Source organism: Homalodisca vitripennis, chromosome X, assembly GCF_021130785.1.
Source record: "Homalodisca vitripennis isolate AUS2020 chromosome X, UT_GWSS_2.1, whole genome shotgun sequence".
Taxonomy (NCBI): domain Eukaryota; kingdom Metazoa; phylum Arthropoda; class Insecta; order Hemiptera; family Cicadellidae; genus Homalodisca; species Homalodisca vitripennis.
The window spans coordinates 8,482,941-8,510,181 of NC_060215.1; the positions used below are offsets into that span (position 1 = coordinate 8,482,941).

At 34.1% G+C, this 27,241-nt stretch overlaps 1 protein-coding gene across 2 annotated transcripts in view; it reads left to right on the forward strand.

The window, feature by feature from the left end:
* The window catches only part of LOC124368647 (phosphorylase b kinase gamma catalytic chain, skeletal muscle/heart isoform), a 66,202-nt gene that overhangs the window by 34,310 nt on the left and 4,651 nt on the right, over window positions 1-27,241 (forward strand). For both annotated transcript variants that reach the window (XM_046825888.1, XM_046825889.1), the window contains exons 4-10: window positions 9,060-9,223; window positions 9,970-10,060; window positions 18,675-18,704; window positions 21,508-21,614; window positions 24,275-24,372; window positions 25,849-25,932; window positions 26,576-26,734. In XM_046825888.1, the coding sequence (XP_046681844.1) occupies window positions 9,060-9,223; window positions 9,970-10,060; window positions 18,675-18,704; window positions 21,508-21,614; window positions 24,275-24,372; window positions 25,849-25,932; window positions 26,576-26,734 (733 nt within the window). The remainder of the gene's footprint in view (window positions 1-9,059; window positions 9,224-9,969; window positions 10,061-18,674; window positions 18,705-21,507; window positions 21,615-24,274; window positions 24,373-25,848; window positions 25,933-26,575; window positions 26,735-27,241) is intronic.

The following is a 27,241-nucleotide window of genomic DNA, read 5'->3' on the forward strand; positions in this document are numbered from 1 at the left end:
TCTATAGGACAAGCAGTGCTTACACTATCACTATTTCTATTTACAATATCATTAATATTTACAAAGAAGTCATTAAACTCACCAGCTGTAATAGGTGTATCATGGTTTAGACCTTTTTTGTTTAAGCGGCCAGTAACAGAGTTAATAACCACCCATGCAGCTTTACAGTGATTATTGGATTCCATTATATACTTATCATTTGCCATTCTTTTTGCATTGTCTATTTGCTCTCTGTAATATTTCTTCAAATTTCTGTGGATACACACTAGGCTAGGATTAGACTTACTTCTTTCATAGCATATATCTAGGAGTAGCCTAACTTTAGCAAGGTAAGGAGTATACCAATTTTTGTTTACCATGTTACGGCTTTCATTGCTATTCTGTTTGATAGTTTTTGTTTTTAAAGGACAACATTCATTGAAATTGTCAGTTAAAATTTGCATAAAAGACTGGAAAGCTTCGTCAACTTTACTTGCCAGTAAAAATACATTTAACCAGTTAATCTGACTTAACCTACATTTAAGCCTATTAATACAATTTTCATTCAATAGTCTGTAAGTTATAGTTCTCGGTGTGCAGTCTGCAACTGATGGGAACACTTTACTTTTCTTAGTTAGGCCAGGGAAGCTCATTTTCAGAAGAAGTCCACTGTGGTCGGAGAGATGAGGGGGTGTTGTTTCACAGATAAAAGTTGTAGGCTGCAGGTTGGAAATAAAGTTATCCAAACAGGAAGAGTTACGGGTTGGTTGAGAGTTCAGACAAAAACAGTCATAAGACTTTAGCATGTTTAAAAAATGTTTAACTTGACTGTCATTGTTTCTTGGATCTAGGTTCATGTCAGTAGCGATTAAAATTTTAAAGTTTCTATATTTTACCATGTTGTCAAGAGTGTCAAAGAGTTTGGACATCTTTGCGGTGAAAATTTCTACAGAGGAATCCGGAGTACGGTAGACAGACACAACTAATAAGTTAATTGAAGTGAAAGCGATCACAGCTGCCTCAAACTGCTTCAGTTCGCACAAAGAGTCAATGTTCACAACCTCACAACAACTTTGAAGATAGTCTCTCACAAATATAGCCACACCCCCATAGGACACATTTCTACAGTAGCTTGCAGCCAATATGTAGCCTACTGGTGAGTATGTGTGCAACTCATCATGAGTACACCAATGTTCATTAATGCACAGTACATCGCACTTGACATCATTCAGAAAAACTTCCAGATTATTTACTTTATTTTTTATTGATTGAATATTAAGATGTGCAACTATCAACTCAGAGTTTTCTTCGACAGAGTTGCACATGCCAGGCCCAAGCCTACACTGAGTCCCACTTTTATCTATACTCAAGTCTAACAATTTAGAGTGTTCTTTGACGGAGTTACACAAACTAGACATAGGCCTACTCTGAGTCCCACTTGTTTTTGAACTTAGGTCTAGCTCTTCGGTTCCACATATTGGTCCTGTTCCAAAAAAGAAGAGTCCCTTCTAGTAGAAGAGTTTGTACGGTAATATCGAAATCGATTTACGAAGGCTCCCGAAGGCCAGAAGTCAGGTGAAAAGATTTTTTCCCATAAAGATATAGGTACACCTACCTTGTACGAACTGTAACCAGGTCGCTTATTTTTTAACTTGGTTATTACATAGTTACCTTCCGCTTTCTTTTTAAGGTATTGTTTCAGAGAGTCACTATCTACATTTTCTCCTACTCTTGATACGAACAGGTATCTAAGTTTGTCCACTATCTTCAGTGTTTCATCACTATTAGCTCGTCCAATTATAAAACCAGAATTATTTTTATTGAAACGTCTGTTGTGTTTACGCTTTCTGTTCTCAACCTCAATAAATTCATCTTTGTTTGGCTGAGGTTCGCCACCGTCAGCCATTTCAGTTTCTGAGGCACATGGAGAAATCGTTTCCAAGTCCTGCACAGAAGAAGCAAGATTATGATGAAGGGACTTTTTTTTCCTCCGACTCCATTTTTTTCCCGGTCTCTCGGTATATTCTCCAGCTTTTTGAACTACTGTGTTTGACTTTGAAATTGAACTGTCACTTGATTGACTATCGACTGCTGGAATAATCGAGACTTCCGAAGTCAAAACTGTTAAATCAAAGTTAAATCCACTATTGATGCCATTGACAAGCTAATACGAAATATACTGTCAACTTTTGAAAATAAGGCCTTTGCTCAAGCCACTTTATGTGACCTGAGTAAGGCCTTTGGTTGTGTAGAACACTCTTTTAGCCAAATGGAAGCATTATGGAATTCATGGAAGTGCCTTTGATTTTATAAAATCATACCTCATCAATAGAACACGAAAAGTATATATCAAAGGAAATTGGTCACAGGAAGTCAAAATAGAGTACGGTGTCCCTCAGGGATCTGTACTTGGACCCTTACTTTTTATCCTATATATAAATGACAACATTGGCTGTTGATGCTAAAACGCTTCTCTACGCTGATGACACAACTTTTTTCAATAGTAGTCATAACCTGAATGAACTAAAGAAATTAACTGACACCACAATAAACAAGGCATCAATATGGTTGAAAGAAAACGGTTTTTTAATGAATGAAACTAAAACTCAAAACATTTTGTTTACTTTAAAATCAATTCCTGAAAATAGTTTTAATCTTGAATCAAGTAGTGTAATCAAAATTTTAGGAATTCATATTGATAATAATCTTTCATTGGTACCTCACATTGATTTTCTGTCTACTAAATTATCTAGAATTATTTTTTTATTGAGACGTCTATCTTGCTGCATAAGTGAAAATTATGTTCGGACTGCATATTTTGGCTACTTTCAGTCAATTTTGAGATACGGATTAATATTGTGAGGAAATAATGATAGAGTTCAGGAAATACTGGTGCTTCAAAAGAAAGCTGTTAGAATTGTTGGTAAAGCTGAATATCTCGATCATTGTAAACCTGTTTTCATTAACCAAGGAATTCTTACAATAGTTAATTTATATTTGTTTGATTTATCTGTTTACATTTTAAATAATAAGGACTTAAACCATACACAAACAAATAATTATGACACAAGAAACAGAAATAACATTTTAATTTAATACTGTCGACTGAGCAAATCTTTGAATAGTTATGTTGTAATTGGCTTAAAGTGTATAACAAATTGAAACATCTAATAGAAAAATACCCTCTTAAAATTTATAAAATAAAGTTTATGAATGGCTGTTTAAAAACCCTTTATATAATATTGATGGTTTTTTTCTATTAACAAAATAGACTTTTAATGATTGTTTTAAGATAAACTCATGATATAACTAGTATAATTCTCAACTAGACAATTCATGTCTTATATTGTTATATATACAGTATAATATTTATGTATTATATTTAAATATTATTTAGAGACAATGCTATTTAGTCTGTAGCTGAATTAGACTTTGTCAATGCATGTAACATGTTTTACGACAAATAAACAAATTTATTATTATTATAATGTGTTCAGAAAGTCTTTAAGCCTGTTCTTTATCACCCCAACAGTTCAGGAGTCTACCATTGAGTATCCCCTATAGGCCTATTAAGCTTCTTTATGTTTGGGTTTATTTTAGTTAGTTTAGAAAACTAACATCATAATAATATTTACAAGTATATCAGGGATGCTACAGGTCAGGGAAATCAGGGAAGTCAGGGAAAAAAAACAGGACTGGAAATCAGGGAAAAGTCAGGGAATCCGGTCTCAAGTCAGGGAAAAGTCAGGGAATTTCGACGTTGGTCAGGGAAAAATATAAAATCCCTTTACACAAATAAACTTACTGCCGCCCCGCCGAGTCCAAGCCTACAGACGACGCGGCGCATATTTTACTTCTGTGTTGTAAAAGATCATTTAAGTCAATCTTTTTGTACGTATTAAACTGTGTTCACTTTATTTTTTGCTTTTTTATATTTGCCACCCTGTTAGCCTTAACACTGCTTTTTTTCCACCCATTAATTGCCAAAAACCCTGGGGATTGCGTCGAAAAAAGTCAGGGAAAAATGAAAAATTTGGTCTGGAAATCAGGGAAAAGTCAGGGAATTTCATTATTGGACTCCTGTAGCAACCCTGTATATGCTTTCTGGAAGGAAAATTTCAAATCAGCTTTCCGTATTTAAAAGATTTACTGCTTTATCATTAATATTAGGCATATTTTTATAGAAAATGCAAGTATTTCTATCAGTTTGAAGCCAACAACATTATTTGCACAAAAATTTGCCCAAATTAACCGGATCAAGCAACGTCGAGCGTGGATGCTGCTTGGATGGTGACCGCTGAGCGATCGTGTTCTTGCAAGCAGCCCGCCTGCCCGGCCATTGGTGGTGGTTCGGAAATCACCTTTAAGCCGTTGGTCTCCAGGTTAAGTGTTAGAGAGGGCTTCCTAGCCCTAACTTCACCTGGTAAAATAAGACTACTTTACTTTACTTTAAATGATTGCTAACATGGAAATTTCTTAGACTAATATCTAACTGATCCCAAAAAGAAGTGAAAACATTGTCCAAACAATTTCTATGTCGAGTGGGGTCAGTTATTGTATTGTATTCCTAAATCCATAGATTGAGCAGAGGTTTACAAAGTGTTGGGCATTTTTATCCTGTCCTTGAGGTGAGAAGATTGAAGTCTCCATAGACAATTGTGTTTCCACTGTGTTGATTCACATAGCTCAACACTTTTTCCATTACAGAAATTAAACAGTCATAGTTCCTTTTAGGACGTCTGTACACAGCAACTAAGATTAAGTTTAGATCTAAAGTTTAATACAAGTAAGTTCACAGTCCAGTTCAATAGATAGGGTTATTGATCCTGTCAATTACCTCAATCTGTGGAGATGATAACCTTGAGTAAATAGCTAAATTTCTAGGAGCAGCAGTAACCATAAGTCAGAGGTTGGCTACCAATGTTTGAGTGCTCATTTAGTTCTTCAGACGAAAACCAATGTTCCAATAAACATAATATATCTAAGTTCAAGTCAGCGATATCTTTTTTAATTAACGTATTTTTGTTAGAAAGGCACTGCATATTTTGGTGATAAAAATTTACTCAAACACACTCTGTTCATACCTGAGTTCCTTGATACTGTATAATTTTAGACTAGGTTGTGGTAAACCCTTTTGTGAAGTTTTCCTAGTTCAGACACATGTCTTTGGTGTTTTCTCTAGAACTGGTTCCAAAAAAAAAACACCTTCGATGCCTCAGAAAACCTTTTATGTGGGTATCTAAATCGACTTATATAATTACCTTCAAGCCAAAAATCCTCATTGAACACTGTGGACCACACTGATATAGGAACCCCAATCTTGAAAGAACTATATACCCTGCGTATTTATTTTTTAAATTAGTAATTTCACAATTGCCCCTGGCAAATATTTGTTCACAGGTCACATTTTCAGAGAATTTGGGCACAAAAATATTTCTGAATTTTTCCACTACTTTTAGCTTGTCGTTTCCTATAGATGCCTGCCCAGTTAAGAATTTATGTCTATTTGTAGTAGCTATACGTTGTGAGGACCTATGCTTTTTGTATTTTAACCTCAACAAAGTTAGAGTTAATCTCATTGTCCATTTCTCAAACCTCCATTAACTCATGAAATGGTTGATATACAGGAGCTAACGTATTTGAGACTGAATTGGAGATCATACTGTTACCTTGTGTAACATTAGTCACTTGTTTACTTTCATGCAAACCAACTGTTATTTCTTTGACATGTGCCAGTGAATTTCACTGTCATCTTGATTTTATATTGTGATTTTTCATTAACTGTTGATGATGAATTGGGTGGTAGAGCTGAAGTGCTTCTGCTTGGACCAGCCGATATCCGAGAGTTAGTTACTGCTGTAGTTAAAACATATTAATCTTTGAAATGGTTATGTCACTGTTTCTGTCAGCATTATTGATTGAATAAAAAGAGTAGGTATTTTTGGGAGCGGATTTGACAATTTTACAGTAGACACCACATTACTATCATTAGATAAAATGTCACCAATTGTCCCAGTATGACTATTTAGAACCAAAACTAACCTAGTAATTTCAGCTAGTACTAAATTTAACTCTTCACAGAGTTCACATTAATTCTTTGTTAAGTCAAAAATCTGATAGTTGGAATTTTTATATGAAAATTACTATTACTATCTTCTTTATTGGATGTATTAGCATAAAAACACTAACAGTATTTTCACGTTGTTCTGACTCCTGCTTATATTTGTCACGCACAAAATTCGATTTCATCCATAACCATCTTAACCATCGTTATAATCATTTATTTCATTATCAGCACAAATAAAATAACCATCACATACAATTCCCCTCACACTCAGTCCACCATAGCTATTTGTAACCCTTTTTTGACAAACTCCACTTAGCGTGCTTGTACTCATCGGCAACATCTTCACACCACCTTAGCAATTCTTTAAAAAATTCACTACAAATAGAACACTAACTTACATTTTTGTTGTTTTACATTTTTATTTGTGTATTTTGTGTTTGTATTTACTCATGTATGGTATTTATTTTTATATTTTTTAAGTAAATTATCAATAGTATACAATAACAGTTGTCCAAGAAAAACTAAAAATGTTAAACAGAGAAATCAAAGTAAGAATAATACTTCTTGGTTTGACAGTGGCTTAAGAAAAATGAGAAGCACGGTAATTATGTTACAGGATTTGCTAAAAATTCCTCATTACAAAAACAATATATTACTTAAGAAGTGTTACATTGCCAAAAAGAAGTTTTACAGGAGTAAAATTAAAGAAGCAAAAATCTTGCATAATGAGAAAATATTAAAAAATTTAAAGAATAAATGTTCAGCCGCATGGAAAATAATAAAGTCTGAGGCTGGTAATTACTATAAACGGGAAAATCCAATACCACCTATTACAGCTGAAGAATTTAATAACTATTATATTGGCATTGGGAAAAATGTAGTTGATAGTGCTAAGGCAATTAATAAGAACAATATTAGTCATTTTTCCTTTCTAAGTAATGTTGAACAGCCTCCAGGAAACTTTTACTTGAAATATGTCAGCGAGCTTGATGTACTTAAGGTAATAAGATCATTAAAACCCTCTAACAGTGAAGATGTGTTTGGTTTTAGTAACAAAGTTATCAAACTTATTGCTGATGCTATTGTTATGCCATTAACATTTTTGATCAATCTTTCATTTCACTGTTCTAAATTTCCAGATTGCTTAAAAAAGTCTAGGAGTATACCTCTTTTTAAGAAAGGTAATAAATCATGTATTGACAACTATAGAACAATATGTATTGTATCTGTGTTTTCAAAAATAATGGAGTCATGCGTTAAGAACCAACTGTTAGAATTCTTTGATCTATATAACATTTTAAGTAATAGCCAATTTGGCTTTCGTCCTGGTCAATCTACAACTAAAGCTCTAAATGAAGTTGTAACTAATATCATAAATAGCTTTGAGAACTGTGAATATGTTAATATGACTCTTGTGGATCTCAGTAAGGCCTTTGATAGTATATCACATGAAACTCTACTGAGTAAACTGAAATACTATGGTATTGATGATAACCCGTTGCACTTCCTTAAAACTTATCTTTGTGGCAGATTACACAAAGTCTCAGTGGCCGGTTCAGAATCCTCATTTCAGGAGGTCCTTGCTGGGGTTCCACAGAGGTCAGTTTTGGGCCCACTCTTGTTTATTATGTATATAAATGATCTGCCAACCAATATTCCATGTAAGACTATTCTATATGCAGATGACACTTCTTTTTTAGTTACTGGCAAAGTTTTCCAAGAAGTGGAAGCACAAAGTGACCGAGTGATGGAAATTGCAAACTCGTGGTTTGATGTCAACCATCTTAAAGTCAATGGGGATAAAACTGAAACAATTTGTTTCACATTAAAAAAGTTGCACATAGCAGAGAGCTGTATTAAGCCAGTGAAATTACTTGGAGTAACATTAGATCAAAAACTATCATGGGAAGCTCAAACTAACTCAGTAATTTCTAAACTATCTAAGGCTTGTTTTCTGTTACGTAAATTACAAAACTGTGTTGGTAGAAATATGTTGCTCTCTTCTTATTTCAGTGACTTTCACTCACACTTACTTTATGCCTCAATGCTCTGGGGTAACAGTAGGGGTGCCAGTCAAGTTTTTGCGTGGCAAAGAAAGGCAGTAAGAATTTTAGCCAATTTGGGTTATCAAGATGATTGTAAACAATGCTTTATTGACTACAATATAATGACTGTTCCTGGCATTTTCATATTTCAAAATGTAATATATGTAAAGGAGAATTTTGAAGACTTTATCTGCTTTGATGAAATTCATGATTATGACACTAGGGGAGCTCGGGATATTGTTGCACCTTCCTCTAGACTTAGGAAAACATTAGTTAGCCATAAATATTTACAAATTAAATGTTTTAACAAATTACCTCAAACGTTTAGAAGCTTAGAACTTCAACCATTTGCAGCTAAACTGTCGAACTGGCTTATAAGTAAGGCATTTTATTCCCTTGAAGAATTTTTTGCTACGAATTGTTACCTTCCTTAGGCCTGGAATGGAGTTGTTGATTAGTTGTAATTTAATTCATTGTTTCAACTATTTATTTTGTTATGTATTTACTAATACTACAGTTACATTTTTTTAAATTGACAAATACACTGTACGAATTAGTTCAATATATTATATCAGTTAATGACATTCAAATAAACTAAGTAGCCTTATAACATTTTTATTTATTATATTAGTTATATTGACGTTGTCTATAGCAATTGTAATATTGACAAATGACAATAAAGATATTCTGATTCTGATATAATTTAGGAAGTGTCGATGGCCGAGTGGTCTAAGACGGCGGACTTGGATCTGAGTTAGAGATAGCGCAGGTTCAAATCCTGTCTGTAACCATTGCATGTTTTATCAGTACCATCAACCTTGTACTGTATCGACTCTCCCCCTTATTCTGTTTGATAAGATCCTCGCACAGGCCAGTGGCCCATGAGGACAGGCAGAATAAGATTTAAAAGGTGATTGACCTCTCCTAAAAAAATTCTGATTAGTGAATGTATTTTCTTATTTTCACAGGTACATAATGAGGCAGTTGTTGGAGGCATTAAGCCACGTGCACAGCCATGACATTGTCCATCGAGATTTAAAACCGGAAAATATTTTGCTTGATGACGCAATGAATGTAAAATTGACAGATTTTGGGTTCGCTCGCATTCTTAAGCAAGGTGAAATGTTGCATGGTAAGTAAAACTCCAACTCCCATTTGTTAGTAGTTCGTAAAGTTAAACATTTAGTCCAAAATATTGTAAGTTTAAAATGTATTAACTTCTCATTTCACTAGTGTTTTGCTAAATCAGTCCAAAAACATGTTTTGCAGCTTATACAAACTATTAACTTAGTTAGTAATCTAACCACTTTCTTATTGACTCATAAAATTCAATTTATTATAATGAGAAACAGCCTATGTTTTCTGACTTAATAGATTTGGAGAGTATTTTTGTAAATATTCAAATACATATGATAAGGTAGTATGAGAACGTATGTGTCTAAAGAAGAGTCATAGTTGCTATGCAATTTTTTTAAACTGTTATCCATCTCATGTATTAAAGTGGGACATTTAAAATGCAATTAAATTGCAAGTTCAAATTTTGATACAAACTTAAAGAGCTAAGTAAACGTAAGCTGTACATGTTAATGTGCTGTAATGATTATTGCAATATAGTAGATTAGTTTTATAAGTAATGTACTTTATGAATTACTTTCATTGTAATATAAATTATTACCGATAAATTATGTTCGGTGTCATCATTACTTAGACAGCAAAGCAGAGGTAAAGAAAGAGATTTAGTATCAGGATGAATTCTTGAAGGCAATTTTTTTTATCACCGAGGAGATATTGTGTATTACAATTTTACTACAGACAAATTTATCTTTCATAAAGTTAGTTTTGTTATCCAATAGTTAACAACCTTGTCATTCTTTTTAGATCTCTGTGGAACACCTGGGTACTTGGCTCCTGAAGTATTGAAATCCAACATGTTTGAGAACTCGCCAGGTTACGGTCAAGCTGTTGACATGTAAGGACTTTTTTTCTTGGTTCTTAAGTTTAAGAGTAAGTTTACGCAACCGGTGTCATCATTCATAACTAACATCTAAGTTTTGCTGAAACATCTGTTGACTGAAGATGGCTCTCTACAGTTAGGCCGAAATGTTTCAAGAATTTCATTGTTTTAGCAAATCTTTGATGTAATGTATGAATCAGAAAGCTTAGATGTAAATTATAACATATGGACTTGTTCATATTCATCCTCCTTCTGTAATGCTGAAATAGGAACTTTAATGTTCAAAACAGATAGAATTGATATTTAATTAATTTTATATACATTAATATATACCGGGTATCTGAAAATTCCCATCCCCCATTAACTTTTTTATGAATAGAGATGGAGTGATATACTTTAGGGATTGTTTATATGACCAATTGAGGAGTTTTTGACGTATAGACATTCTTTACTCCCCCTCCCCCAAAATGGGGTATTTTGAGGACAAGTAAAAATTTTCAAATAGGAACCCCTAGCAAGTGACAGCTTATTTTAAAGGTATTATAAAAAGAAGAATAATGGCGAAAACTAGAGCTCTATCAAATTTAGTGGCTAATTAAAGTTTGAATTTTTTATTAAACCCCCACAGTGTAATAAATTTCATTTAAAGTTATTGTTAGGCAGATTAAATATTCACTGGCTAGTTATTTGAGAACTTAGGGCACAAAATCGTTAAAAGAAGTTATTACAAGAATCAACAACCATGATTAACATTGCATTTATTAGGTTTTGTTTTGTCTGACCGAAGCCCATTAGCAAGTCCTGGGAATACCAATAGCTGGTTTTGCCATGCTATCTATTATTGCTTACCAATTAGTATGTGAGACACATTAAGACCACTTTGACACAGTAACTGGACTTAATGAGTCTCACATGTCTCAAAATGGGGTACTCGGGAGGGCGGGAGTCAAAAGTTTTGTATGTCAAAAACTTCTCAGTTGGTCATATAAACATCCCCCAAGGTAAATCATTCCATCTATATTCATAAAAAAGTTAATACAGGGGGTGGGACTTTTTCGAGACACCCTGTATATATTAATGTTGCTGTTATTAATGTAACTGTGTATCATTTGTAACTTCTTAATTTAACAAAACTATTTTTTCCCATAACCTTCCTATTAATAAAAGTAATAACTTTTTGAAATAAGTATTTAAAATTCATAACAGTAAATTTGCACTTTTTAAATTAAAATCCCTATTAAATGTTATTTACCTATTTCCCTCTGATTCATCCTAGTGACAAACTAAGGGTAAAATTAAAAATTAATTCTTCTTTTGTGCATTAGAGTTAATGTCATGCATGTGGTAGTATTGCCACAGCCAAAGTAATAGAAACAAGGCTCAAGGTGAGGATGCAGGAGGCAGTGATAGAGGCGGTGGAAGAGTAGTGAAGGGACGAAAATGACGCTAGCGCTTTCACTTGGCATGACACTTCACTTGAAAGCGTGTGAATATGATGGAAGGAGACCGAACATGTGTATATAATGACTTTAAAAGGCACTTACACTAAACCAAATAACCACAAACACAAACAAAATTTGTACATATAACACTAGATTTAAGACTGTTTTTGCTGAGCAACACTCGTTGTTATATATCAGGCACTATTAAATCCTCCACATCCAGCTCAGACACAGAATGAACAGTGTTCCTATACCCAACAACAAGAAAGAGAGAGAGGCCAACTGAATGATCATAAAAATAACCAGACGGTGATGCAGTGGATTTTGGCTCAGGCCTTTAAAACAAATGTTCTGAGTGCAGAAAAGTAAAAACAATATTTTACCACTCCCATGTGGAATTACTAGCATTTAAAAAGTATGAAATCCAGACAATTTTGTAATCAAGCTAAATAAAAAAGGCTGTAAGAAAGAGTTGATATTTTTATATTATACGAGGGGGTACCCAAAAGTAACCGGAATTGTATTGCTGGCAGCCGGCAGCATGTAGTACACATTCCTGCCGCTAGGCGTGTGTCGCTCAACCCATTGCGAGCTCAGTGACCCCAGTTCCGTTGTCCTAGTGCATTCTGTTCGTTCGTAGTGACTGTTTTCGCTAACCCTGTTTTGTTCTTGTTTTGTTTTTTGTCATGACAAGTTTAAGTGAACAACGTGCAGCTGTGAAATTTTGTTTTTTACTTGGTAAAAATGCTGCAGAAACTATTTTAATGTTGAATACAGCTTACAAAGATGATGCTATGGGGAAAACTCAGGTCTACGAGTGGTTCGCTCGATTTAAAAATGGCGACATGTCGATTGAAGACAAACCTCGTTCTGGACGTCCATCAACCTCTCGAAAATGTTGAGAAAATTCGTGAACTTGTGCTCACCGACCGTCGACAGACAATTGAGGAACTATCAGAGAGTAGTGGGTTAACTTGGAGCTCGGTTCAGCGAATTTTAACAGGAGATTTAGGACTGAAAAGGGTTGTTGCCAAATTTGTTCCTCGACTACTGACTGACCATCAAAGGGCACATCGAGTTGAAACTTGCCGCCTTCTGAAAGAACATCTCGAAATTGATCCCGATTTTCTGGAAAAGGTAATTACTGGTGATGAGTCATGGTGCTATGGTTATAACCCAGAAACGAAGCAACAGTCAAGCCAATGGAAGTCGCATCTTCACCTCGTCCAAAAAAATGTCGGCAAGTCAAATCAAACATCAAAACCATGTTGATTTGCTTTTTTGATGCTAAAGGCATTGTTCATTCTGAGTTTGTTCCTCCAGGTCAGACTGTCAACCAAACATTTTATTTGGAGATTTTAAGAAGATTGTGCAACAGTGTTCGCCAGAAAAGACCCGATTTGTGGCAGACTGGAGACTGGTTCTTCCACCACGACAACGCACCGGCACACACAGCCATCTCAGTTAGGCAGTTTTTAGCCAAAAACGGCATGGTTCCGCTGCCCCACGCACCTTACTCGCCTGACCTCGCTCCATGCGACTTTTTTTTATTTCCACACATGAAAAGAGGCTTGAAAGGTCAACGATTTGACAGCGTTGAAGAGGTTAAGAAAAAAACGAAGCTCGAGCTTGCAGCCATTTCTAAAGATGACTACAAAAAATGTTTTGATCAATGGAAATACCGTTGGGACAAGTGTATTAGTTGTAATGGAGATTATTTTGAAGGAGATAAGGTCGTATTGTAAAAAATTTGATAATATATAATTTTTATAAAATAATTCCGGTTTTTTTGGGTACCCCCTCGTATACTTGAATTTATATAGCTTCAGGGAGTGACATGTTCTTTGTTCTTTTATTGCTTCAAAAAACTGGATTGTATTTGTAAAAGTTGATGCTCTTAGTATTTTTGTTTCAACTACAGTAAATTGATATTTTTATAAATAAAAGCATGTCACTCCCTCAAACTGTAACTCAAATACATATTTCACATTTTTATCTTCGGCCATTTTTATTTTGGCCTAATTACAGAATTTTTTAAATTCCCTACCTGCCACCTGTTATTTATAGTGGAATGACAGAAAAAAAGTTTCCACTTTTTCTGTTTTCAGGTAAGTTATCTTAAAGGCTGTGAATTTAACGTAAAACATATTTTCCAAACCCACAATCAATTGCACCACCTTAATTTTTAGGACTGCACCATCTAATAAAGATTTGTTTTCCAGTTCACTACACCCAAAATATAGGTATCACAATAATTCTGATCTAGAGAAATCTCACCCCTCGATCAAGTGGTGTTAAACCAGCTAGGTGGAGGGGATTGGATCGTTGGCTAGAAGTTTTGATACTGTTTGGTACAGTTAACCTAGAAGAAAGTTTAGTTTAATTCATGTTTTTATTTCTTATAACTGAACATGTTATATTTTCTAAATATACACATTAACGTTGTTCTAAAGAACTGTGTATATCTCTTAACCTAAATTATTAGTTTTAACTGTAGTGACCTATACCACATTTCTGTACATTCTTTCTGTAGACAGTCAGTCCTACTGGTCATTATCAATTTATTTACCGAGCATATCCGTGAGTTGATTGTATCGAAAACTTCAAAAAGATGGCGTCTGCAAGTAAGAATCCAGTCTGTGGAGCGTGTCCTAAAAAGGTTACTAATACTACTGGTGGATTAATATGCGAGGGAAAGTGCATGAAGTGGTTTCATTTTGAGTGTGTGGGGAAATCTAAAAAAGAATATTTGTATTCTAAAGGTGAAAAGTCCAATTTTTTGTGTGACGACTGCAAGAAGCCGTTGCAGGAGGAACAGAGTGTATGCGTAGTGAATACACCACCCGTAACTGTAGCTCATAACGCAGATATAAATTCGCCCTGTGATTGTGTTGTGCATATAAAAATTTTAACCGATCAAATCTTTGATTTAACTCAAAATCTTTGTGAGATTCGTGATCAGTTAAGTATAGTACAAGTTGAGAATACTAAACTAACCTCAATTCTGAACGATCATTCTGAGGTTATAGGTGGTATTTTAACTCATGACAATGTGTCTTATTCTAGCATTTTAAAATCTCCTACTATAAATAAAAATGTGTCTTCTCAGACGAGAAATGCTCAGGTAACTAAAACTAAGGTTATTATGGATGGAAAGCATAGGCCTAGTTTGTCAACAGTAGGTAATTCTGACATTTCTGCTGGTGCCAGCAGAAGCATTTTAATTTCGTCACCAAACTCTCATTCAAGTAATAAAATGTTGGCTATGAAAGACGATATTAAAAAGGCAGTTAGCCAAGAAAAGAATGGGCTGCATAACAGAAACCAAGTGCCCTACTCTGTGCAAGGGAATTCTGTTTCCCCTACTCATTGTGAATCGATGGACTGTGAACCAGGTGAAGTCACTAAAGTGCATAATACAAACATCAATAATGAAGAGTTTGTTGAGGTTAAGCACAAGAGACGTAAAGTTCTATATCCTAAGGCTAATAAGAATAGACCTAGTTTTATGACAGGTCGTTCATCTGTAAATAATAAGAACTTAACTGTTGTTGAAAAAAATAGACACATTTTTGTCTCCAGATTTTCAGAAAATGTTGAATGTGAAGCAGTGAATGATTACATGAATGACATTGTGACAGGTAATTATGAAATTACCAAATTGAAGAATAGGTATCCAGGGTATATAGCTCTTTTAAAGTTGGGGTTCCCCTATCCTTGTGGTCCAAAGTTTTTGATGCTGATTTCTGGCCTGTAGGTGTCTACATTAGTCGCTTTATATATCCTCGTAGGGATCACAGTTCTGTACCTAAGAATTCTTTTTTGGGACAGGGTCAAGACGCAACTATAATACAGTAAAGCCGAATAGTACTTTGACAAAGCCAGTTTTGGTTAATAAAACTGTAGGCCTAGTAAGTGAAGAATTACATTGTTTTGAAGATCGTGAGAAGCTACCTAACCAAAGGCTGACACCCAGCCATACCACTATAGATAATTGTTATCCTGCATATAAGGTTGATTCTCTGGAGGTTTCTCTGGGTGACTATAGGAGAGATATTGCCAACCTAGTACCGGTGTCGAATCAGAATAGGCCTAACTGTAATTTGTTCTACCTTTTTCAAGGTTTGGAACACAAAATTGAAGACCTAGAAATTTTATTAAGCAATTATCAATTTGACGTGTTGTGTCTGAGTGAACATTGGTTAAGGCATCATGAAGTAAAGTTTTATATACCCGAAGACTTCACTCTGGGTAATTGTTTTTGCCGAGAGAATCGGATTAGAGGTGGTGTCATGATCATGCTGCATAACAAGATTGACTATGAACCTATCGATCTACACCAATTTTGCATTGAACTAAGTTTTGAAGCAACCGGTATCAAGTTATTAGGCTCAAGCACAATTATTGTGTCTCTTTATAGATCACCGTACGGAAATACAGACTTGTTTCTACAACAGCTTTTATTGATGCTCACATACCTGGTACGGCTTAAATCCAAACTAATTCTACGTGGTGACTTTAACTCTGAGTTTGATATTTTAACAAAGAAAGTATCAGTTACTAGCTTCTTAAACCTGTTAAGACGGTTTAATCTTTACTGCATTAATAATAAGCCTACAAGAGGAAAGGCCTGCCTTGACAACATTATAACCAACTACCTACCTCATGAGTACAACATAAATGTTTTCAAGCCAGAAGTTTCTGACCATGATGCTCTGCACCTTTGCATTTTTTCTTTTTGGCACAGCAAAGGTAATTCTGCTCGTAAAGCTGTTGACAGTCTCCCTGTGTCTTTCAGAGCAATCACTCCTCTGAAAATTCTTAACATTAAAACCTTAATCTCCTCTGTGAATTGGGACTTTCTTTATTCCTATGTATCTGCTGAAGACTTAATTCAAATGTTTTTGTCACATATTTTAAATATATTTGAAACTTGTTTTCCACTCATACAAGGCAGTAAAAATAGTAGAGTTCAATCAAGTAAAGATAGGTCATGGTATACACCTCAGTTAGAAGTTATGAAGAATACTTGCTTACAGAAAAATATCTGACCTAACTGGAAATAATGCCATTTTCAATCAGCTGCAATTAATGAAGAAACAATACAGATGTGCTTTAAGGGAAGCAAAGAAACATAGTAATGAGAACTTTATTGAAGGGTCAACGAATAAGTGCAAGGCTGCGTGGAATGTTATTAATAAAGCCCAGAAGAGGACTACTAGCTGCGGTAAAGCTCCTGACATCTCCCCTGATGACTTCAACAGCTTCTTCATCTCTTCGGTCGAAGAAATAAGTACCAAAGTAAGTGCGTCAGTGAATAGTTCTCTTGCCTATTTAGAAAATGCCGGCAGCTTAGGCCTAAGTGCCTGCTGTGAGTTCTCTCCTGTGTCAACTGAAGATGTGCATGGGTTAATATTATCATTGAATAAATCCTCATCGAAGGATATGTATGGCCTATCTAGTGATTTAATTAAAAATGTAAGTGAATTTATAGCTTATCCTCTGTCTTATTGTATAAATCGTTGTATAGAAGAAGGGGTATTTCCTGATTGTCTTAAAATCTCAAGAGTTGTATCTGTATATAAGAAAGGAGAGCACCATCTGCCAAATAGCTATAGGCCTATCTTGTATCCCTGTTATAGGAAAAATATTTGAGAAAGTACTTAAAAAACAGGTATGTAAATATTTTGAAACTAATGATACTTTCTGTAATGATCAATATGGTTTTCGAACTGGCAGATCTACTACTCAAGCTGTTGATACCTTAGTAGGCCATTTATTACTAACTTTGGAAGATGCTTGCGATGCTCAAGTCACGCTTTGTGACCTGACCAAAGCTTTTGATGTGGTAAGGCATGATATATTGTTGAAGAAATTAGAGTACTATGGATTTCATGGTAAAGAACTAGCTATATTCAAATCATACTTAGAAAATCGTAGACAAATTGTACATATAGGTGATAAATCCTCTCATACTGCTTATGTAACAGCTGGCGTACCTCAGGGCTCTGTATTGGGGTCTGTACTTTTTTTGGTAATGATTAATGACCTAAGTAGTAATATTCCCTGTCACATTACTATGTATGCTGATGATACTACCTTGTTAAGTCGTAATAACTCAAATGACATAACACCCTTAGCTACATCTGTAAATAATTCATTGACACAGGCAATCTCCTGGTTTGATGCCAATGGTTTCTTTTTAAATTCTGACAAAACCAAGCACTTGTATGTTACCCTTAAATCTGTAAATAATATTCCTGAGGGCTGTGATACTTCTGTGGTCTTACTTGGATTGCATATTGATTCTAGGCTAAGTTGGAATGTACATATTGATGTTGTTTGTAAAAAATTAAGCAGAGTAATATATTTATTAGTTAATTTAAGAAAACATGTCACTTTAACGTACCTGAAAATGGCATATTTTGCTTATTTTTAGAGCATTATTAGATATGGCCTTGTTATCTGGGGAAATGGAACTGGTATGGAAAAAGTTTTGATGTTACAGAAGAGAGCTCTGAGAATACTTACTTATTCTGAATCTCTAGCCCATTGTAAACCTCTTTTTGTTGAAACTGATATCCTTACAGTAATTAATTTGTACATATTTGAAGTTTTAGTTTTAGTAAAGAAAAATATTGATTCGTATAGATCAAGAGGTGATGTACACCAATATGAGACTAGGAATGTGGATAAACTTGATCTGGTTCGATGTAGGCTTGCCAAAACTGCAAGCTATCACTCTTCACTTGGCATTACACTTTTTAATAAGTTACCTGTGTCATTAAGGGGAATGCCATTTGCAAAATTTGTTACCAATTTAAGACGCTTGTTACTCAAAAACCCATTTTATAATTTAAATGAGTACCTTTCATGTAATTTTAACATAGGTGAAATAGGCCTAAGTGATATCTGTATGTACTGTTCTGACAAAATCTATTACAATTTTGTAAATTGTTGAATGATGAATAAATGACTTTATCAATATATAAAAGTGTTCATCTCATTGTGCTAAAATTCTATATCATTAACAAACATCTTTCAACATCACGTCCTACTACCCAACTCTAGAAGGTATTTGACACAAGTAAATACAAAATACATTGCTTCAAAATTGAGAAAACACATGATGAAATTCAAAGTTGATTTTTTTGGTTGGTAAAATAACATTGAACTTCTTCTTTTAGGTGGGCCTGTGGAGTCATCATGTACACATTGTAAGTGTGTTTACAGTATTTTCAGTTATAGGACAATAGTAATAGTTCGCTTTACTGCATGTGTGTAGTGTATTTGTTTAGATGCTGTTTATTGCTTAGTAATCAATTATATCTTATTGTTTTACTATCGTAATAAAATATTTATATTTAACTCCAGTATTCTTGAGTTGTAAGATATTAGTCGAGCTCATACCTTGTATTTCACAGCCCTTCTCAAATATATCTAAGATTTGTGCAGAAAGAGGAGTTTTCCCTTCAGCGAATCACTGCTTAGACAATTGTGGATTTTTTTACCATACTTCATAAGTACTTTACCACATCCATAACTGTCATAGTAGAGCATGCAGGCTTATAATTAATATCACGGTCACTCATTAGAATGATTGTAATAATACTATGAAACTTGCAATCACAACCAATGTGCCTAACTACAGTGTTAGGTGATGCGTTGTAATGTTGCATCGTTTACTTTTAGGAATTCCAGTCCGTAATTTATGCATGGTGGACTTACAGATTTCGAATCAACTCGTGTTGAAACACATTTTAAAACAAGGAAGGTAAAGGAGATTTTCTAAAAACCTTTATCTATTACTCGTATTCTGTTTTCATTCTCTGATTCATTGAGTATCTGAAGGGATTTTGACTACTACTTTTGTATGCACCTGTATATTTTGATGCTCAGGTAAATTAAAGTTGACAATCAGCACCATCATGCTGCAAACATAGTATAATATCAGGATTTTCATCAGTTTCGACTATGTCAAACCAGTTGGTTGATTAAAACAAGTTTTTATAATAATATGTTAATTTGATTGTGTCACAATCTAGTCTACTATAACTCTTTCATATGTATAAAGAAGATCACTATATACCATCATTCTACAGAAAATACACTACAGTCCTATTTATACAATACAATTGTAGACAAATACATCTACACATTACACAACATTCTCGTATGACTCCACAATTATATTTGCTGGTGTTAGACACTTTAAATAACAATACTGTGCTTACTTTAAGCTTTATGGGAAACAAATAAATATGGAATGCAACACTGGGCAATTACTGAGTTGAGGCCCACTTTCTTCAAAATATAAATAGATGTGTCAATAACTATGCAAACACCAATATTTTAAAATGAATAAGATTAGGCTCCACAATAATGTATTATAAAAGAAATAATCAATTGGAATATAAATTTTTACACTGTTCTAATACGAGGTGTATTCAAAAAGTAAGTACTGTTTTGGAAAAAAAACCATTAAAATCATTGTTTTCACATCGATTTTATTTTTACTCTAAACTATTTTCCTTCACAGTTTTCACTAATGTTCAAACACTTGTAGTGTGTGACCAGCTTTTCAATTCCTTCTGTATAGAAACTTTCCACTAGTGACGATAGCCACGATTTCACAGCATTTTCAACTCATCGTCGGATTCAAAACGCTTGCCTATGCAGGAACAAGTTGTAGTCGGACAGCACCAAAAGTCCTTTTCCTCTTCTTTGTACTGTGTGAGAAATGTCAAAGCATTGCCAAGTCGCTTGGTTTTGTGAACATCGGTGAGCATTTTTGTAACCCATCAGGAACACAACTTGTGATAACCTGGACGGTCTGTAACAATCTCGTACAAAACAGTTGGTGAAATTTTAGAAAGCATCGTTATTGTGAACCGTCTGTCTTCACGGATTTTTTCATCAACTTTCATTTCTAGATTATCATTGACAACAGAAGGACAACCACTCTGAGCCTCATCATGGACATTTGTTCAACCTTCATTGAACATTCTAACCCACTTACTCACCATTCCATCATTTATCGGGTCTTCACACTGAACGTCTTTAATTTGACATTAAATTTCAGCCTTTCACATTTCTTTGTTCACAACAATCGGAAAACACGATGTAGAGCAACCAAAATGGTGTTAGTTGAGAGCCGGTGGACAAGTAACAGTTATGCGTATGTGTGGAACACCAACCGCAGCGCTGTGACAGTGGTGCAATGAAATGGTACTTTCCAAATTCGCCTCATTCTACATTCCATTTAAGTTTTTAAAAGATACAATTACAAAGAGTATCAAATATACTTTCCACTTCCCTAATACTGTCGTTATTCTAAAAATATTCTAAACATAACAACCATGTATTGTAACGAATCCTATATTGTACTTATGCTATACATAGACTTATATTTTTAACATCCTTTGGTAACAATCTAATCTTTTAAATTAAGTTTAATCCATTCTAAATTAATCTTTTCTAATTTCATTTTTAATAATTATTCTACACTATCTAATTGAAATAGCCAATTACGAACAAAATTCAAAAATTGATTTTCATTATGTTAATAATAAATAACGTTACTAATCTTAAGTTAGGAGATGTGTGTGGTAAAATAATTTACTTTACTCAGTACTGCCTGAGGGTAAGAACCCCTCCTTACACTTCCCCTTCCTACATGGCCAGTATTACAGTTGATATTTCATCAAAATAGCAGTGTGATCTTGGGTCCTGTTAATATGAAAAATGTTAAGCTGAAATTTGGTAAAATATGGTAAACTGAGGTGAAAGTATCTGTAAATATTGCAGACTGTTATTAGTTTTAGGTGATGTGCTAGGTGACTGAGGTGATGTGAAAACTGTCTTGTTAGGCAAAAATAAACTGGTGTTATATCAACCAATTTTAGTTTAACCGAGAGTATTAAGAACATTAACCGTCAAAGAGTGTTTTAAATGATAAGCAATAAAAGTGTAAGAATTGAATCAGTTTTGATGAATGTAAAATTATTGATATGTTTGTAGACTGGTCGGATGCCCTCCATTTTGGCACCGGAAGCAGATGGTAATGTTGCGGAACATCATGGATGGCAAATATTCCTTCACCTCCCCAGAATGGTCGGATATCACAGGTACGCTGAGAATAACAATATTATTGTTGATTCAAGGAAAGCTACGTGGTAGGCTAATTAGAATAATTTTCAGAACCATAAAAATTAAATTTGTAATATGTTCCTGGTCAGTGTAAATTAAACAAACAGTTTTAGGCATTTTATTGGGTCCTTACACAGTATCCGGGTAGGAGAAACCCATACTATATATTACCCCAAAGCTGACTCCTGGAATCTGGAGTCATGTTTGTCTGAAGAAATAAAAATGTCAGTGACAAAGAAGCTCAAAATAAACGCTACATAGTTTCGACATCAGACACACCTACACAACAAAATATAGTGTAATATAGGTGAATATGTATTCCCATTGTCTCATCAGGTGCACTATTCAGTTCACTACAGTGTTTTAGACACGATATCTACACAAAACGTAGCTATAGTAGGAAGGGTTGATTCATTAAATTTTGATTCATTGATTCCTTCCTCTTAATGCAACATCTGGAATCTGACACTGTCACAGACTTGACTCCAGGAATCTGATCTGGAGTCATGTTCGTTGGTTACAAAAAAGGTCAAACTGATGAGACAATGAGAATGCTTTTTGCACACCATACCACCTGAAACAGCAGGAAATCTTCTTACAACAACCTGCCACAATACATATAAATTCTAGGAGAGAGAGAGAGAGAGGGGGGGGGACCCCTGCCAATTAGAGACAGGTGTTTAATTCAAATTATATTCATTTATTATTTGTAGAAAAAATATAAAATTGTGTCAGTACATGTATTAGGGCAATAGCAATACATGTTATACTTAAACTCTAACTTAACCTGCAGTTCTGCAGGAATAATGACTAAATTCACCTGAAAATAATTAAAGTCTAAATACTTAACCTAATTTTAGCCGTATGTAATTAGTGTTTTAGTGTTATATCTTGGTGAGCTCATAACATTGTAGTATTCTACTGGCTAATAAATTTTTCTAATGGGTGATTCAAAAAGAGCGCCGGTTTTGATATATCAAATTAAGAGATTTGTTTTAATGAAAATCTGAAATCAAATACATAAATATGTTCATCTAACCTTCCGATTTCATGTATGAAAAATAATGTCATGCATGTATCCTCCTCTGCTACGCTGGCACACAACAACTCTGTCCATGAAATTAGCCATGACTGCACGACAAGTTTCCACTTCAATTTGGCCGACAGCCCATTGAATTTCCTCCATCAACTCATTGATGGTTCGGGGTTTATTGGCACAAACTAATGACTTTAGATAACCCCAAAGATGAAAGTCACAAGGTGTTAAGTCACACGACCTTGGTGGCCATTGATAGTCGGAATTACGAGAAATGACGCGATCCTGAAAGCGGTCACGGAACAACACAATTGTTTCACGGGCAGCGTGGCAGGTGGCACCATCCTGCTGAAACCACAACTGGTCAATGTCTAATCCAAATGAGGCCACAAAAACTCCCTAATTATCGTACGGTATCGGTCTCCATTCACTGTCAAAGCTTGCCTTTCCTGATCTTCAAAAAAAATAAGGGCCGATGACGCCGCCCAACCAAAAGCCGCACCAAACTGTCACTCGTTGTGGATACATTTCCCTTTCGTTAATCATGCGAGGGTTTTCTGAACCTCAGATACGGCAGTTCTGTTTATTAACAAATCCATTCAATTGGAAGTGCGCTTCATCACTGAAGATGATATTCATTGCGAAGTTTTCTTCCTCCTGCGAATTTCTCAATACCCAATCAACAAACTGTCGTCTCTTCTGGTGATCTGCCACTTTCAATTGTTGTGTCAGCTGAATTTTATAGGGGTGATATTTGAGATCGTACCGAAGAATTCTCCGTACAGAAGAACATCTTAAACCCAATTGTTGAGAACGGCGACGTATTGATTTAGCTGGGCTAACAGCCACACTGTCACGAACCACCTCAATGTTCTGTTCAGTTCGGGCACAACGACTACGTCCAGAACTTTTGAAGTCTTCTGTTGAACCCGTTTCTTGAAACTTTTTCATGAGTCTGCGAACTGTTAATTCATTCGGTGCTTCATTACGTCCTAGAGTACCGCGAAGTCGCCTAACAGTAGCCGCATAACTCTCTCCACTCTGATAAAACGTTTTCACTATTAACACCGTTGCGCACAAGTAAACTGCTCCTTGGTTAGACACCGAATGCACTAATGAGAGAAATATCAGCTGCGTCAACAATCGGAATGTAGTCAGAAATAGAATCAAGGTCAAACATTGTTGCCAACCGATAAAATAAAATTTACCGGTCTTTTCAAAACCGGCGCTCTTTTTGAATCGCCCGTTATTTCATTTTTCTTTGACCATGTAAACACATTTATGCATTATACATTGCAAAGCAAAAGACCAGAATATTTTAATGTAATTCTTTTTGTCATTACACTTTTTATGTTGTTCTTTGAAATAAAGAACTTTTGATTTAGACTTATAATTTTGTGTGAAAGGTAAGCTTTTTCGTTCTGCCATGTCAAAAATCATATTGGAAACTGGGCATTTTGCTCTCTTTACTCAAAAAGTAAGTTTATTAATGATATTTAATCACTGCAATTATGAGACTTGGATGAATAAATTAAATAATTCATACCAAAAAAATAAAATCATCAGGATGAACACAATATAAAAATACATTGTTATTAACAGAGGAGCCGAAGGATTTGATAAGAAAGTTGCTGGTGGTCAATCCTGCAGAGAGGCTTACTGTCAGGGAAGCTCTCCAACACCCATTCTTCCAACTTGTGGTTAGTACCTTATAATTTTATTTTAAGACAAAATCCTTATTTTTAAATAGGCAAATTCAGTGGATTTACACATACTTATATTTATATTTTTTTATGTTTTGTTATGAACTCATATACTTCAACATGTTTAAAAGCTTAAAATGCTGAAACAATAAAAGTACAAAGAAAATTTAGAAACCTGATAAATAAATGCTTTTTGTGATCTTGATCTCAAATTTTATTGTAAGAAATTCTTAGATTTATAAAAAAAGTATTTTGGTTCAAATAATATAAAGTTATTATTAGAACAAAACTATTTTTTCTAAAAGCACAATTTACTGCCTACACAATACAATTTTATAAGGGCTATACAGTTTTCTACAAAAAAAATATATGATATATATATATCCAAAGACTGTCCGAAGGACTACATTGGTCAGACCATAACTCCATTGCACATTAGAATGAACAAAAATCGCAGCGATACAAACCTTAAAATTAAATCAAATCCTATTTCGACCCATGCAATGGAGCATAACAAAAAATTCGATGAATGCTTTTCTCTAAAAAGTATTAATAAAATTCAGAACCCCCATAAACTTAAAATGAATTATTTAGAAATAGCTCATCAGAGGGTACTACAAACTAAACATCCGGATGGTCTAAATTTAAAATATGGATAGCAGTATGTATAAATTACACTTTACAATTTTTATTTATAACATTACACATTTAACTACAAATTTAATTTATAACTTTATATTCCTTGTTATTATATGCAAAATTATTTACTCTTTGTACGTAATTCAAAATTAGTTTTATTAACATATGATGTTTCTTTTGTTTATTATTTTTTGTTGATATATTTACTTATTTACCTACTGTATATCTCTTGAAAATGTCTTTAAGACGAAATATAGAGAATTTTTATGTTCTTTTTTTCTATTCTTATTGAAGATATCTATATATATATATATAGTTAAGTTTTGTTAGTTTTTTATGATATGTTTTATAAAATTATTATTACTACAAATATACTACTACTCATTGCCAGAAAAAATGTGTATATTTTTTCCTTAAAAAGTTGTGGTCATTTTGTATTTTTTGGATTTTCAAAAATATTTATCTTACCAACTCAAGGGAATTTATTTATAAGTTAGATATTTGGTGTGCTACTCCCAAAATATATTACTTATCTTGTGAACATTTTTTGTTGTAATTATCATTTATTGTGTCCTACATTACTACTGTAGTTTACAATTACGGATAAAAATTGTATCTTGCTATTTAAAAAAGGCTTGAAAAATGCTGAAAACAGTATGACTACTTAGAAATTTTATTGCAGGCACCAGATCTAGGATTTCATACAAATATAGAAACATCATACAATTTCAAATGATCACAAGGCAATTTGATTTAAATCAGTGCACTTACAACTACAGAATGTAGGAGTTATCAGAATCTGCTAACATTAATATGTACATGTTTAATGTTCAGCTATGGGACCAGGACATTGCGCCTCTCAAGAAGAGTTTGGGCACCAGTTCCCGGCGGCTGAGCCGTATCTCTCAACTTGCGATGGTGAGTTTTTCATAAACTGAGGTGGAAAATAAAGTATTTATTGGCTGTAGAATCGACCGGTTTGATAGATTCAACAAATGAAGCTGTCTAAATTCTCAAATCAGTGTTGAACAACAGCGTTTACTTTTACAATGCTAATTTTGTTTCAAAAGTAGTAGTAAATAAGCAAAATCAAATTAATAGTAGTTATTTAGTAATATTATGCTACCTGTTATCACTAAAAATGGTTTAATTTCAAGATTAATTAAATAAAAAAACTATTAATTTCAACATGAATACAGTTCGATAAAAGTATAATCTGTAGTAGTTAGTTGAAGTCCAAACTGTACATTCTGCTGTCACAACATTCAAACATTCAAAAATTTACTCTTTGATGTGGGTTTTTACAGTACAATTTTCTTTACAAATATTTGCAGAATTTATGAAAAGGTTTACTAGGAAGCTCTTTTGTTAAAACTCCCCAAGGAAAGTTTATAATGGACCTCTTGTATTTTTAATACACATTGTACCGCACCAATATATGTGCAGAACAGATTATGGCAAATTGCTCACACTTTTTTAAAATAGTTTGTTTTGTTTTATTACATTGCCACTATTTCCTTGTTCTTGGATTTAACGTAAAAGGAATGTAATTTTGCTACAGGAGTTGAAAGCCTCTTCATTTGATGCCCGCAAAAAGTTTCACTTTGCTATTCTGGTGGTGCGAGCTATGGTGAGAATCAGTCGCCTGAGGTACACTCCTGAACCTCTGTCTGTCGAATCCAGCCGTGGAGACCCCTACAAGATCAAAGTGCTGAGAAAAGTGAGTACTTTTTTTACTACTTTTCAGTAGACTTAGAAATATTTAGATTTGTTCTTTTAAAATGTGTTTTCATTAAGTCTCCAATAGACTTTGAGTACCAATATTGTCATAGTTTTTGTTAAAAAGTTAATTATATGAGTTTCGATTAATGATATATTTTTTTCATTCTGATAGAGAGTCTCACCAATTTGAACAGTCCAGTACCAAACCTTTGGATAATTAAATGTTCGAATTAACCTAAATGGTTAATATATTATAGGAAAATGTAAATCAACTGGGCCACGGATAATTTTGTTTTTTAAACCTATTTAATGATACAAAGAAATTATACGGACGATGTAGTAATAATGTTTATTGCCAGTAAAAGCGTAATTCTAAACTATTAAAATAAATTGTTGTCGTCGTCATATCTCAACGCCTGTCGTTGTGTGAATCTCTATACTGGCAACGCATTTTGACGCCTTTGCAAGGATTTCAAGAATTTATAAAAAATATAGTTCTGATACA